This window comes from Odocoileus virginianus, chromosome 11, assembly GCF_023699985.2.
Source record: "Odocoileus virginianus isolate 20LAN1187 ecotype Illinois chromosome 11, Ovbor_1.2, whole genome shotgun sequence".
NCBI classification, from domain to species: domain Eukaryota; kingdom Metazoa; phylum Chordata; class Mammalia; order Artiodactyla; family Cervidae; genus Odocoileus; species Odocoileus virginianus.
The window spans coordinates 15,449,076-15,464,485 of record NC_069684.1 but is presented as its reverse complement, the minus strand read 5'-3'; the positions used below and the strand labels follow the sequence as shown (position 1 = coordinate 15,464,485).

General features: G+C 39.6%; 2 protein-coding genes across 3 annotated transcripts in view; one reads left to right on the top strand and one right to left on the bottom strand.

The window, feature by feature from the left end:
* Positions 1–1,301: 1,301 nt before the first annotated feature.
* On the bottom strand, positions 1,302–10,734 carry ARPC5 (actin related protein 2/3 complex subunit 5). The gene is made up of 4 exons (XM_020898489.2): positions 10,358–10,734; positions 8,024–8,096; positions 5,606–5,782; positions 1,302–2,691 (listed from the first exon to the last, which is right to left on the bottom strand). Exons 1-4 carry the CDS (start codon positions 10,498–10,500, stop codon positions 2,629–2,631), a joined length of 456 nt encoding a protein of 151 aa, XP_020754148.1. The 5' UTR covers positions 10,501–10,734; the 3' UTR covers positions 1,302–2,628.
* A 195-nt stretch (positions 10,735–10,929) lies between these two features.
* Positions 10,930–15,410, top strand: part of RGL1 (ral guanine nucleotide dissociation stimulator like 1) — a 272,222-nt gene continuing 267,741 nt past the window's right edge. For both annotated transcript variants that reach the window (XM_070473951.1, XM_070473949.1), the window contains exon 1: positions 10,930–11,364. The gene's annotated coding sequence lies outside the window, so the exon portion shown is untranslated. The remainder of the gene's footprint in view (positions 11,365–15,410) is intronic.

The window sequence follows — 15,410 nt, the reverse complement described above, 5'->3', positions numbered from 1 at the left end:
CTGACTCTCTTGTGACCCCATGGACTGCAGCCCACCAGGCTCCTCTGTCCATGGTTTTCCATGCAAGAATATGGGAGTAGGTTGCCATTTCCTTCTTCAGGCATCTTGCCGACCCACTGACTGAACCTGTGTCTCCTGCACTGGCAGGCCGATTCTCTACCACTGAGCCACCAGGGAAGCCCCAACAAAGGATCTGTGTGCCATTTTTTCCCCCCTTTAAAAGTGGCAAAGACAAAACACAGAAAAATAGTTAAACCACCGAGATTGAAGTAGAAGGGCATAGGTGCTCAGAGTGCCCCTTAGCATTCATCTTTTTCCCACAATTCATATTACCTCTCACTTTTCAAGATGGTGCTTTGTCATTGTCAGCATCACTAGGGCTGATGTCTAGCTGAGACGCATCAGTTGAGCCACTTGTTTCCAGCTGGCATGCATTCTGACTCCATACCTATGCTGTTCTATTTGCTACATAGTTTCTCTCTCCTGAGAAAAGGTCTTGGCAAATTTTGAGTACAATCATTCTTGACTATAAAATAGGTAACTCTGGAATTTCCTCCAACACTACAGTCATGAAAGAGATGTTAAGGATTTTATGAAAAAGTATTGTAATCTGGACTTCCCTTGTAGCTCAGTCGGTAAAGAACCTGCCTGCAAGGCAGAACTAGGTTTGGTTCCTAGGTTGGGAAGATCCCCTGGAGAAGGAAATGGCAACCCACTCCAGTATTCTTGCCTGGAGAATCCCATGGACAGAGAAGCCTGGCAGGTTCCAAGTCCATGGGATTGCAAGAGTCGGACACGACTTAGTAACTAAACCACCACTGTTGCAATATCACTTGTTTTCATTTAAAGTTTGTATGTGGTTGTTATACCTATTTGACCACCTGTATTATCTATAGTTTAGTGTCTCTTACTCATTGCCCTCTGAACTGCTTGTAAATTTCTAAATCTTTGATGTAGGAATCTAGTCAGGTGCAGTGGTAAAAGAGAGAATGCCTTGAGTAGCTAAAGACAGTAGATGATTGGTGTAAGAAAGAGCTTGGGAGCTGGGAGTGGTGTTCATCAGGCTTCCAGACAGCTATGGAATCACTCCAGAGTGAGCGATTATAATAATCACTTCATTAATATTTATTAATAATTTTCTCCTCTTCTCTACTATCTAATATTTGAATAAGGTAGTCATATAAACCTTCTATGCAAAATTTAGTTTTTGTCAAAGAGTGTAATAACCTGGTGGTAAAAAAGGAAATCTTTCCTCTTCATTAACTATGCCTTCATAAGTATTAAAGTAAGACAAAAATAAATTATTCAACACTGACAATTTATTTTCTGAAGATTATCATTTTTACAAAACAGAACAAAAAGCAGGTATCAAAAACAGCAAAGAGTTTACAGAATTTCTGCACCAGTTTTCACACAGGTCAGTGGTTATGAAACTGGTGTCAGATGTAAATACTAGATATACTCTGATTTCCTGCTTGGTCATAAGCATTCAGGTGGTTTGTTTTAGAGCTACTGAATAATAATAATTTTTCATAAGCACCGGTCATTTTTTGAGAATCCATTTGGTTTGTCCAACAAAGTAAACACTTTTCGATGTGTGGTATTTTGTTTTTTTAAAAAAACACTGACCTAAAATACAGAATGTGTGTGTGTTTGGATCTGAACCAAATCCTCTGAGGTCCCAATTACCCTGAAGAACACTGAAGAAGACATTTATAGGACATATTAAATACTAGTTATATACCTCATGATGTCAAAGGCAGCTACTGTAAGTTTAAAGAAAATATCTCTTCATTCAGAGGCTGCCCAGAGTTTGAACTACATCATAGTTTCCACATCTTTTCTGATTGGGAGTAGTTTCCCCAAATAGGGTCATATTATTGGAAAACAAAGTTTATGCTCGTGCCAAACAGGCTCTGGCATTTTATAGATACATTTGTGTAGAGCAAGATTCGTTGCTCTGTACCCTGGGTGACCACACAGAAATCAAGAGGCCACGATTACTGGATGCGGAGAGGAAGAAGATGACTTAAACGCACATCACTTGGAGGGAAGCAGAAACACAGCTGGACTTGGTCATGGTGTTCAGCCACCACTTGTTCCAGAAACACATTTCGTTTAAATAAGGGAAGTTTGGTCCAGTTTTGCAATGTTAATAGCTGACAGTCTCTCAAACATTTTTTTTTAAAATATATATAGATCATTTCCTGGCTAGCAATGAGTTAAGAAACTGGCCTCCAATTCTGATCAAATTTCTCACTATTAGTCAAAGCCAAAAAACCCCTCCCAAAAACAAACAACAAACAGAGGAAAACCCAGCCAACAGGGGAACAACTGCACAATTAAAGTTGAGTGTAAATTATGCTATGTACAGACTGGTATCCACGGCACTGAAATCATTCTGAGATCATGACACACTCCTGTTGAAATCCTTTTTATCTCATCCCAATTTTCATTTAGGGCAAACTGATATGTATGTAATTTTCTTCTGTATAGATATGAAAAGGAAGCAAGAAGGCAAAGCTGAGAGGAACAGATGCTGCCTGCGGGGACAGCGGTGGCATTTGGTTGTTTTGGTCTTGGTACCAGCAACTCCCACCCCATGGGAGAAATCCAGTTCCCGCCGGACTACACGGTTTTCCTTGCAGTCAAGACTCGAACGATGGACCCCACTCCTCCAGCAGCAAGCGCCTAAACACAAACCAAAATGTCAGTGTTGACAGAATCGTAAAGGCTCAGTTTTCATACCAAGTAAAACATTTTTCTTCAAGGAAGGGCGTGTGCAGCAACTGATCTTGGATTTGCTAATTTTTTTAACAAGTATTTCTCAAGCACCTATTATGAGCCAGGCACTGTCCACGGCACTGGGGACACAGTAACAGCAACAACCGAAAAACCTTCCGAGTGCCTGCTCTCAGGCACTCACATTCTCCTCAGATGCTAGCTGACATTCTGGTGTGTCAAATAACAGTATGTTCTTAGAGATCTGCAGCATGATGTTCTTGCCGAAAACAGGTTAGGGCTGGGGTTAGGGTATAAATTTAAATATAACCATGTATTTAAATTTAGGACATTTCATTCTGCTCTTATTCTTAGCAGTGCCAGAAAGAAATTCAAACTGAGTTCGACCATACTAAGCTCCAGTTTAAAGCACTCAGCGTTTGTCAGATTTTTCTTTTCTTAAGCTAAGAAAATACTACTTAATAGCTAAGAACTTAGAAACTTTGACATTACCTGGAAAAATTGGAAGTTGTGATTAAGTATTAGGAATTTGAAGCTCTGGTTTTCTTGTGGTCAAAAACACTTACTGAAACACCTGTGTGTATTGCGTACTGTGCTAGAGGCTGGGGGTATAAAAGCGAACAAATACAGCATCGAGACAGGGAAGAGACAGACATATACACAGGCTATTTACATATAATGTATGAAATGACAGAGCTAGGCTCTGGGTGCTAGAAAAGCACAGAGGAGGGCCATATACACAACCTGAGGGCACAGAGGAAACTGGAATGGTGAGGTTACGGCTTCCTGGAGAAAATGACACATTAAACGGGTAAGCAGGTGACAGGCTGACATAAAAGGATAAGGAGGCACTGGGGCAGAGTGAAAATCATAAGCAAAGCTACAGAGGTGTGAAATATTATGGTATGTCCAGCTGGAAACACATTACTATGCTTACTGCTACAGTACATGGGGAAGAACCACATGGAAGAGGAGGCTGGACCTGGGAATCTGGACTCAGTTCTGCAGGGGACGTAAAAGGGTAGATCTGGACATTAGATCATTCTGGCAACTGGGTGGAGAACAGATTTGAGGGAGGAAAAACTGATAGCCAGGAGACCCTTTTACAAAACCCTGGCAACAAACTGAAAGAGGCCGAGGACAGCTGCATCAGAGATGGCTGAGTGGATAATCTGAGAAGTATTTAGGAGATAAGGCTGGCAAAAACTGGTGACTGTTATGAAGAAAAAGACTTAGTACATGCCTCAGTTCCCCATGTAAAAAAGGGAAGTAGTTAGCATTCCTCCGTAGTATTTTTATGAAGATTAATTAATTGAGTTAACATTTATAAAATGCTTATTGAGGATAATAAAGATATTTATATATCTCATAGAGTTGCTTTAAGGATCACATGAAACAGAAACTAAAAGTATAGTGGCTGTGCAAAGCAATTATACCCCAATTAAAAAAAGAATACAGTGGCTGGTGAATAAGAAGTACTCCATGAACAGAATGACTGTATGAATTATTCTCATATATATACTCATAGAGTAAAAGGGAACTATTCATAATTATGTTGGAAACAGGCATAAACTGGGGCTGTCTTGGGAAAAGTGAGTTATAATAATTCTATCCACAAAGGTTAGCTCTTTTTATTTGACAGTGTATGAGGAATGAAGTGACTTGATCCAGGTTAAATAGCAAGTTTTGCTACCTGTTCATATCTTATGTTTTCACTCAGATATCCAGACAATAGCTTCTGAAAAACTAAGTTTTTGGTAACTGTAAGATGTTAAAGAATATACACCTTATCTGTGGTTGATTTTATTCAAATATTACCAATATAATGTAAGAGCTGGATATTAAAATTACCTCACCAATTTTTCACCTAAAGCTAAAAATCCCCCATAGCCATTTTTTTGGGAGAGGAGAGACTGGGGGGATGGATAGTGTACCAGCATCTGCTTATACTGCAAAGCAAAATGCAGGAAAACAGAAAAAAAAATTAAGAATTCTTGATCCTACTCCTGATTTCATTTTTTAAAACTGATAAAATATGTAACATAAAATTTGCCACACCAGCCATCTTTAAATGTAAAATTCAGTGGTATTATTTACATTCAAATATTGTATAGGCATTACCACTATCTATTTACAATACTTTCCCATCTCTCCAAACAGAAATTCTGTACCCATTAAGCAATAACTCTCCAGTCTCCCTTCTCCCCAGGCACTGGTAATTTCTAATCCATTTTCTGTCTCTGAATCTGCCTATTCTAGATATTTCATATACGTGGAATCACAGTATTTTGTGTCTTTTTGTATCTGGTTTATTTTACTTTGCCTAATGTTTTCAAGGTTCATTCATGCTGTACCATGTATATAAACTTTTTCTAGTCAAATAATATTCCCTTGCACGTCTGTGTCAGATTCTGTTCATCTGTTTGGGCATCCCTGATGGCTCAGTGGTAAAGAATCCACTTGCAATGCAGGAGATGTGGGCTGATCCCCTGGAGGAGAAAACAGCAACCCACTCCAGTATTCTTGCCTGAAAAATCTGATGGAGAGGGGCCTGGTGGGCTACAGTCCACGGGGTGGCAAAGCTGTGCATGAATGAGCAGAGCGGCTGAGCATGCATGCACACGTGTTCGTCTGTTCCTGGGTGCTTGGCTTTTCCACCTTTTGGCAATCGTTAAATAATTCAAATCAGCATCTCAAGACCAAGGCTAGTAAGCCTAAATCTAAACTTTCATTTCTGTGCATTTATTTGTAGTAACAACCAATGTATAACCAAAGAGTCAAAACAGGTATTTATGCTAGAGATTGTCAATGTTATTTTCCATTACAAAGGAACCAGTCATACAAAGTGTAATCCATAACTTACCTTTTCATGCCACTGCAATAACACAGCACTGCTATTGTCAGAGGGGCTCTCAAAGCCTTTATAAATATACTTCATTAGGAGATCCACACCATTCTTGTCCAGGGATTGAACTGCTTTTTCAATATCGTTAGCTTTAAAAGAGATGAGCACCTTCAAGACAATGCTGCCTGCTCGATCCTGAGGGTAAATAAATCACAGATCATTCAGACTCATTTTTGTGTTGGGCAGTTTCAGTTTTTAGAACGGCTGCACTGCGAATGTGACACTCGGGTAAAGACCTGAAGAAAGGAAGAGGAAACCTTGGGTGTATCTGAGGCAAATATTTCAGACAGAGGAAAGAGTAACTGCTGTTAGTGTGTGTTCAGTATGCCCAAGGAACAGCAAGAAGACGGAGGGGGGTGGAGCGGAGTGTAGGGCAGGAAGTCAGAGAGGTAGTCGGAAGACAGAACACGTAAACCCTGCAGGCCCTTATGAGGACTCTGGCCTCCAGTCACAGAAATGAGAAGATGTTGGAAGGTTCTAAGAAGAAGAGTGATATAATCTGACTTACATTTTAACAGGACCGATTGGCTGTCATGTTGAAGACAAGCCCGGGGCAGCAGGAGCGGGGAGGGTGGGGAGAGCAGGAGACAGAAGCTGGGAGACCAGTTTGGAAGTTAACCTCGCTAAGACAGACCAGTTTTGGCTAGCTTGGGAGCAGCGGAGGTGGTCAGAAGTAGACAGAGTCTTGATATATTTGAAGGGAGAACTGAAAGGGTTTGCTTACAGATAGATGTAACAAATTATCAACTTATTAAATCAATATATTTCACTTGATTAAAAAAAAGACCAAAAAAAAAAAAAGAAACTGAATTACAGTTCTACCCTGAAGCATTCTTCAGAAATAAGTTATTAATAAATAAAAATTTAAGTTTCTAAAACTTATTTTTCACTTCATTATCTATAGTCAAGTGACTATAGATATTAGAGTGATCTTCATTTATAATGATCTTTTTCTTTGATGACAGACTGCCCAGGAAGCCAAATACAGGGAACACTTAATTTCCCCTTTCAACAATGTTTCTCTTTCTATTCAACACAAAGTGATCCTTTCCACATTTCTGCCAGGTATGATCTTACAGTATGCTTCTACCACCTGTTGCTATCTTCAGTTTAAAGACTACGCAATTATCCTGTTTAGAAAAATATCCTTGTATGGAGAGCTATAACCTCCCACCCACAAGTTCTGATTAAAAAAAAAACACCCACATAAAAGCAGAAGGTGGTAAAACTGAAATTTCAATGACGTTACTCACTTTTAAAAACCAAAGAAATATTTCCTCTTATAAAAGATTATGTTGCCTAGATAATAATTATGCACTTACCTAAGTTATTATTTACTAGTATTTAACTAAGGAGATACTTGGGGCTCCTAGGATGCGTGAATGGCTAGGGACAGTGGGGGGTCAGTGCTCTGGGTGTGGGATTATGGACGATTATATTTTTATTCCCCCATATTTCTGAGTTTTCTACAATAGTTAACAGAATTAAACATCAGAATTTAATCTGGGCTTTAAACAATTAAGTAAATAGGTTCTTAAGAACTACTGAAAGACAGTTAAGAGGTAATGTAATTTTACTTTTCTGAAGAGTAGTATGGCAATACCATAGTAGCCTTAAAAAAATGTGCAGTCTAAAATCCAGCTATTCACTTCCAGAAATTTGTTCAAAGGAAACAATTCAGACTTTACCAAGAATTGTTCATTTCAGTACTATTTATGACAGGAAAAAAGTCAATAAATATATGATCAAAGGTTATATATAACTACAGGATTATCAATATACAGATGTTAAAAAAGATATTATAGAAATAAACTTATTACCAAGTAAAGCTGTTCATATATGCTGCTATACAGATGAAAAGCAGTTTATAAAATTCCATTTTAATTAAAAGAAAAACTCATAGAAACACTGTAAGCATATAGCAACAACAAAAAGTAATAATTATCTATGGGTGTGGGGTTATGATTACTTTTTTATTCCCCCACATTTCTGAGTTTTCAATAATATTTAACAGAATTAAATATTAGAATTTAATTCTATGAGAATTGTAGAATTTTTAAAAATCTTTCAAAAGCAAGTAGCATGTGTTTATCTTGTGAACGTTTCACTTGTTCTTCAAGTCTTTGCTCAAATTCACCCTGAGTGGCCTCCTCTAAAAACACACAGATCTCTCCGTCATTAGAACTTAAGTTTACCTACCACGAAGTGTTATCACAACTCAATGTTGAAGCACTAATTTCTTATATAGATTTTCCACCTATCACACTACATTGTAAGCTCTTCTGTGTCAAAGATGGCAAACAGTTAAGACACTTTGGAGGGTTCTGGTAAGAAGACTGAGGTACCAACAGAGATCGCGTGTTGTCTGTGACTCACCTTCACGGCCTGGCTCTTGGTGTTGATGGGGGGGTTTTTCAGAGCTGCCTGTAGGGCAGCTGTCATGTTCCCTGTGATGGAGGTTAAGGGGATAGCGGCAAAGGGCAGCCCATAGGAAAGCACTGTAACTCCCAGGAACCACTGGTTCTTAAGATTTGATGTCATGCATAGAAAGAAAAATTACTATGGTTCAATACTGGAAAATTCAACATGTTTGTTTCAAGTATGTTAATCAAAGGTAAAATACTGAAAATGAAAGAGAGCATTAAATTTTTAAAAAATAAGGCAAAAACTGTTTCACCCTTGGCTCTAATTATTAACTGAACACCTTAATAACCTTTCATCTTCCAGTAAAACACATGTGCAAACATTATCCAGGGTGATATTTTAAAAAATTCTAAAATATGTATCAGAATTATTTAGGCCCCCAAATGAAACAGCCTGTCCGCCTATCCTTTAATTAGAATTATATTCTATATTAATTGAAATGCTGGTAGAAAAGTGCTGGCAATCTGAATGATATACATTAGCTACCAATCTGAATGAGATACATTAGCAATCTCTCAATATTGATGATAAGCATTACAGAAGATAAAATGATGACCTGTAGGTGGCAGCTTAATTTTTCTGTTTTTTAATATTTCCTCTCATATTTTATAAAGGTCATTCAAACTGCTTTAGGCCACACCTATTAAATTTAGTCCTGCTTTGAAAGCACCAGTGAGTTAGCAAGAATGAGAAACAGCAGGCCAATCACACTGTCAGAATGTACAGTCACTGCCCTAAAAGGAAAACCTCACAGAGTTCACTTGTTCCTCCATCTGTAGTGCCTGATCAGGGCTTGTCTCTTCTTGTTTCAACAAGAAGAGACAGTATCTTTATGTTTCAAGACGAATTGATTTAAAAGCAGATCCACTATACGGATACAGCAATACCACTGAAGAGTCATCACACGTCACCTAAAAAAAGTTAGTCTCACAAAACATCACTTATGCATCACGAAGAATGTTTTTACACAGAATAATCTTCACCACTTACGTTCTAAAGAAAAAGGTCTGACTAAAAAAACTATGGTTGGTGGCGGGCTGTCATTTTCAAGGCTTAATGGACTTCTAGAGAAGCATGCCGTTTGCAGATTGGCTCACTTATGAGACCGCTCCCCTCCACCCCAATCACTTCAGTATTTTAAATAATGCAAAACAGCAACAGCTGATTGTGAAAGTCAAGGCAATCAAAGAAACATCTGTATGTTGATAAATGTTTAATGCTGTATTTTAGGTGCCTGTAAGACCAGCTGTGGCTGCTACCAAATATTTTCATTCCTGTATTTCCCCATTTAATTTAATAGGCCACTGATGAGGAAAGTCTAAAGGGCCTTCCTAATCTTATGAATACACCCAAGAATAATTAGAAACGAGCGAATTCAGTAATTGAGAATCTCTAAAACGACTGCCTTGGTTATTGCAACATTTACATTTTTCCGAAAAAAGATCTGATGCAAATACTCCTTCAAAGTTATGAATATTCAAATATGCAAAACCCACACCAGGAACTGACAGCCACATTTTAACTTAACGGAAACGATTCCAGCATTACAAAATGATTCGGTTCTGTACAAATGATTCACCTTCTCCTATGTTATTCTTTGGGGTTTATTTAAAATATTTCCAGGGATTCTCTACATGCATTTTCCGTCTAGCAGGTAAAACGCTTCCAGCTTCTTTCTGGGCAGTTTTGTACTCATTCCCTTTCCCCTGGTTAACCAACTGTGTGCAACCTGTATTTTGTCAAATCGCTTCCTCTTAAAAAAAGAAAAGAAAAAAAAAAAAAAAGCGCCCACAGGCTTAAAAAGACATACAGAAGGGCCTCAATTCTGCAAGCCGCCCCATCTCTCCCGGCGTGAAATAACGCTGCCACAACAAAACCACCACCACAATAAAAAGAAAATCACTGAAGAAAAATGCCCGCTCCTCCCGACCGGACGTGGGTACTAATGAAAACCCGGTAAATACGACCTGAGGACCACTTAAGCGCTCTGCAGCTGCCCGACAGACCAGCACCAGAGCCGCGAGGGCGCGGCCGTCCTCCCAGGTCCCCGGGAGGCGAGAACTCCGGGCGCAACCTGAGGAGTCGGGGGCGTGGACGGCGCGCTGGGAAGGCAAGTTTCCGAGGGCGGGACCCGGGGGTCTCGGGAGAAAGGAAAAGCCCTCCTGCCCACTCACGACAGGGAGCCCACGGAGGCGGGGATCCCCGCCCTCACGCCCTGCCCGCAGCGGGGTCCCGGAAGAGGAGCCGGGTCGGGTGGGGCGCCGAGGCCAGCGAACTGAAGGATATTGCCGCAGGCAGGAGTCCACCTCGCCCTCGTCGGGCCCGGCCTGCCCGTCGCCCCCGTCTTCCTCGTCCACGAACTTGTTCTCGTCGTACTCATCCACATCCACCTTCCGGAACCGGGCCGACGACACCGTGTTCTTCGACATCCCCGCTCCGGACCGGCGGCCGAGGCCTCCTGTCGACGCTCCCTCGACCTTAGCAAGCCCAGCCCCAGCTGGAAGCCGCAGACTGGCGGCTCCACTTCCCTCTTCCGCTCAGAGGCGTAGCCGGCAGCCGCGTCTCGCGTGGTTCTGGGCCTGCGCGCTGGCCGCGCTCCTTCCTCCTCAGGCTCGCGCCTTCCTCGACCCTCCTACGCCGCCCCCACGCGCCCCACAGCGGGGCGCGCCGGGGCGGTAGCGCGCTGGACGCAGCGCGCATGTGCGGAGTCTCTGCGGGAAAGGGACGGGGCGGGGCGACAGAGGCGTGGGCGGGAGGGGGCGGGGCAGGAGGGAGGGCCGAAAGCGGTGCCGCCGGCAGAGATAAGAGGCGATTGGTCCTCCGGGTGCGTCACGTGAGCCCTAGGGGGTTTCCATAGAAACGCTTCTCTGCGGTCCAGTGTAGGGGGGGGGGTCTTAGGTTGGCGGCGATGGGCGCTGGGGGCGGGTGGCCTTGGCTTTGCTGCCGCCGCCGTCAACAGCCTGTCATCGGGGTCCTGCCTAAGGTCCGGCTGGCACGGACTTGCCCGTGAGCTGGGATGGATTGGTTGCCGGACCGAGTCTCCTGCAGTTGGCAGGAGTATGGGGCGGAGTGATGCACGCCCAGTCGCTCAGCATCGTTCGAGTTGTCAGAGACCTCGCTTCGGACCGTGTACTCCCCGTGGCTTCGTTCCCGAGCCCGGAAGCCCCTTTCTCGGGTGTGGAACTACGCTGCGCGGCCAGCTTGAGTTCCCCAAGGACGGAGTCGAAAGGTCACATCTTATCTGTCAGTGCTGTGTAATGGCAAGCGACTGCACCTGCAGAACTCGAACCTAGGTATCATAAATTAGGGAGGAGCGGGAGGGGTCTGGGTAGGGGCTAGGGTCCGGTGGCAGGACTGGGATGAGCCTGTGGAATTTGGGGTAGGGTCAGCCATTGACATCTTAAAATAAGTGGTTATTTGGAGCAAGAATGCTAGAAAAGGGTAGGGACGAGTTACACTCTGGCTCTGAGGCGAAACTAAATGTGTAAGGATTAGTTCAAACAAGATCTTTAAGATTTATCTTTATGGCTTAAGATTTATATGATCCTCCTAAAGGCCAGCTTTTTATTGTATTTGACACCCCCGTTTCTGCGAGCAAAGCTCTCACTGAGCAGGTAAGAGCTCTAAAGCACTAAATCTGAGGAAATGGTAGTTGGGTGGTGTGTCTAACACTGAAGTACAAATATTTGCAAAATGAAATTAATTTGGATATTTATCAGTTTAGTTTAATTCCACCTCTAGCTGAAGGCTGGCTGCTGCCCTGTTAAATACCTCAATCCTTGGTTTCCTGTGCTGTAGTTGAAAATAGCACTAGGTTTAGAACCAGAAAACCTTGGCTTGAGTCTTGATTCTTTCTTCCACTCATAACTTATTGATTGAGGCAGGTCATTTAAAATTCTGAATGTCAAGTTCCTCATTGCTAAAGTGGGGCTAATAATGTGTACTTAACAATATTGTTCTGAGGTTTAAACACAAGAAAGTGTTTGAAACTCTAAAATTGTGCATCAATGCAAATTGCATGTTATCTGTACCATTGATTTTGGCAGTAGTCTTATAAATTGCTTAATGATATATTGTGTTATATCTTGCCCCTGGAAGACATAGAAAAATTCTGGAGGGCAGAGACTGTCTTATTTCTTTTCTTTTTTCGAATTGAAGTGCAGTTGATTTACAATGTTGTGTTAGTTTCTGGTGTACAGCAAAGTGATTCAGTTATACATACATGTTGTATCTTCTTTTACATCTGACATAAAACTGAGCGTGCAGAAGGTACTCGATACAGACACTCAATTATTTATCGATAAATGAATAAACGTGAAAAGCAGTACAGTTTGAGGGTCACACTGAGAATAATGAATCAGAAGGAAGAGGAAGAGAGATCTCAAAGTCAAACATTTGTTGGACATATATACATATGTGTGTATATATAGCTGTATCTGTATCAATTTGTATCTATGTACATATGTATGCAGAGATAGATAGGTAGACAGTTAGATGGTAAGTAGATACCTCCAGAATGGAATGCACCCCTTCTTCTTGGGAGGAAGAAGCAACATGGCATTTTCTTTTCCCAGTTAAATTACCCTCAATAAGATTATCATTAAGTGATAGAAGTGACATTTATTGAAATCACCACTCAAGTTATGAGCCAATACACTGCTAAAAACTCCCTCAAGGGCTGTCTTAAGACAGCCAAGGAAAATTTTCTACCTGTTGGCAATATTTATTTTAAAAAGTCTTATACCAAAGTATCAGATCATTACTATGGTGAATGGCATTACATAACCTAGAATAAAGATTAAAAAATTTTTTTTCTGAGTTTAAATCTTTGGTGACTTTAGTAAGAACTGAATAATATACTTGTATATTGTATGGTTGTACTTTTTGTCTTTGTAAATCACGATTTTCTTTGAAGAGAAAATTGAACATTAGAAGCACATTTGAGAGCAAATGGAAACAAGAATTCAAGAACTAATACATCCCTTCTCTTCCATTTCTATTCTAAATAAGTAGGGCTTATTTAGGAAATTTCTTTATTCTCTTTTTTTAGAATTGGAAAAGAACACGGGAGTGGAAATCAACTTAAGGGAATAGTGAGGGGAATTTTAAAACTCAAGTTGTTCAAGGGTATAATTGTTTTGAATTTTTCTGTGTGTTAAATGTGTTAAGTATAATTAATTAGTTCTTAGTCACATAATGCATATTACATTTCAGATATAATGTTTAAAATGTCCTTTTCCAGTGCATATTTTTTGTTGTCTCACAATGATAAATACCTAGTCCACACCTCTCTATCCAATGAATTAATCTGACAAGTTAATTTTGGAATTATATTTAGAGGTTGAGATTTTTAATTATCTTCCCACCTTCATTAGCTAATAGTTAACTCTATATAAAGCTTTAGAGAAATTTCTTTGTGTGTATGTAAGTGTATGTGAAGAAACCAATCCTTCATAATCTCTTAATTGGAAAATACATTCTTCTACTTGCAAATTCCAAATTTTTATTGTTGATTGTGGCACTTAATTCATTTTAAGTAATATTGTTTTTCCTACTTTAACTTTTCAAGTGAGTGCTTATTCCTGAAATAAAGGACCCATATGGTTTTAAGGCATTTTATTTATTGTACACGTAGCCTGGTTTGGTTCAATGCTAAAGTAATACTGAATCTGAATTTTCCCAAGATTAATGCTGCAGTGGTAATATATGCCTCCTTCTGATTTCCTGTGATGAAGGGTCTTTTTAGTTAGAAAGGATTTTGATAAAACTATCCAGTAACAGATCTCTCTTTTCAGATATTTTAAACCAAGTACTCTGCCTGCTCTGTGCTTCTTTCCCCCACATTTGTCAATATTTATTAATTTACAAACTAAAACATTGAATCCGGTACACTATTTTTTTTATTTGAAGTGGAAGGGACTTCAGAGTTAATCAAATATGTTGCAAGTATTATAGATAGAAACTAAATAATTTTCAGTTCTGGTAATGATAGTTTAATACCATTGTTCTCTAGCAGCATAATTATTACAATGTAAAAAGATTTTTAGCATTTTATCCATAGATTATATTATGTTTTAACACTTGTGCTTAATATCCAAATGAGCTGGTTCAGTGTTGAAATACCAACCTTCAAATCTTCAGGTTTTTGTGATTAATTTTAGCTTTATATAACCTTGTGATTACACACTGAGGTAGAGTAGATAGGGTGAACTATTTTGTGATAGGATTTTTATTCTTCAAAGATTAAAAACATTTTAAAATCTGTACTCATGTCTCAGGCAAAAAATTTAGTGCTAAATCAAAGATTAAACCTTATTTGTTAAACATCCTTGTGAATGGGACTCTTTCTATTAACATTTTTTTAAACCTCTTCATGATAATATAAAGGAAAGCTATCAGTTTTTTGCCTGGGGAATCTCATGGAGAGAGGAGTCTGGCAGGCTACAGTCCATGGAGTTGCAAAGAATCAGATACAATTGAAGTGACTGAGCATGCACATGGGTTTAAACATTTACTTATTCTCTATTGCTTCCCATTACTGAGGTCTTTTATTAATGCTAACTATTGTTTTAAATCCACATTTATTGTCACAATATAAATCATAGTATTTGAAGTAATCATAATTTACCTATTTTCCAATATTTATATTACTTTTATTTTTCTTATCTTATTGTACTAGCTAGACTCTCAAAATCAGTGTTGAAAAACTGAATAGTAGGCTTCCTTGTTTCTATTTTTAATGGAAATGTCTTTGTTATTTCACCAGTTTTTATTTCCATTTCCTTATGATTTTTAGGAATCACAGCTGAAATTACCAAATGCTTTTTCAAGAGATCTAGTGATAAAATCTTATAGGTTTTGTTCTTTTAATTTATGAATATGATTAATTGCCTTTATAGTTTTTCTGTGCTAAATCATTCCTATTAGGTTGGTGCAAAAGTAATTGCAGTTTTTGCATTGTTGAAATTTGCCATTTGATATTGGGATACATTCTAACTAAATGTGGTTATGTTATACATCACTTTAATGTGTATTTCTCTCTGTGTTTTTTTGCTGATGACATTACTTGCTGTTTACTTTATATTTATTTTAGACTATGGAAATAATGTTAGACAAAAAGCAAATTTGAGCCATTTTCTTATTTGAGTTCAAAATGGGTTGTTAAGCAGCAGAGACATCTTGCAACATCAGCAATGCATTTGGCCGATGAATTGCTATGAACATACAGTGCAGTGGTGGTTCGAGAAGTTTTGCAAAGGAGATGAGAACCTTGAAGATGAGCATGGTGGCTGGTCATCAGAAGTTGACAGCAATGAACTGAGAGCATCATTGAAGCTGA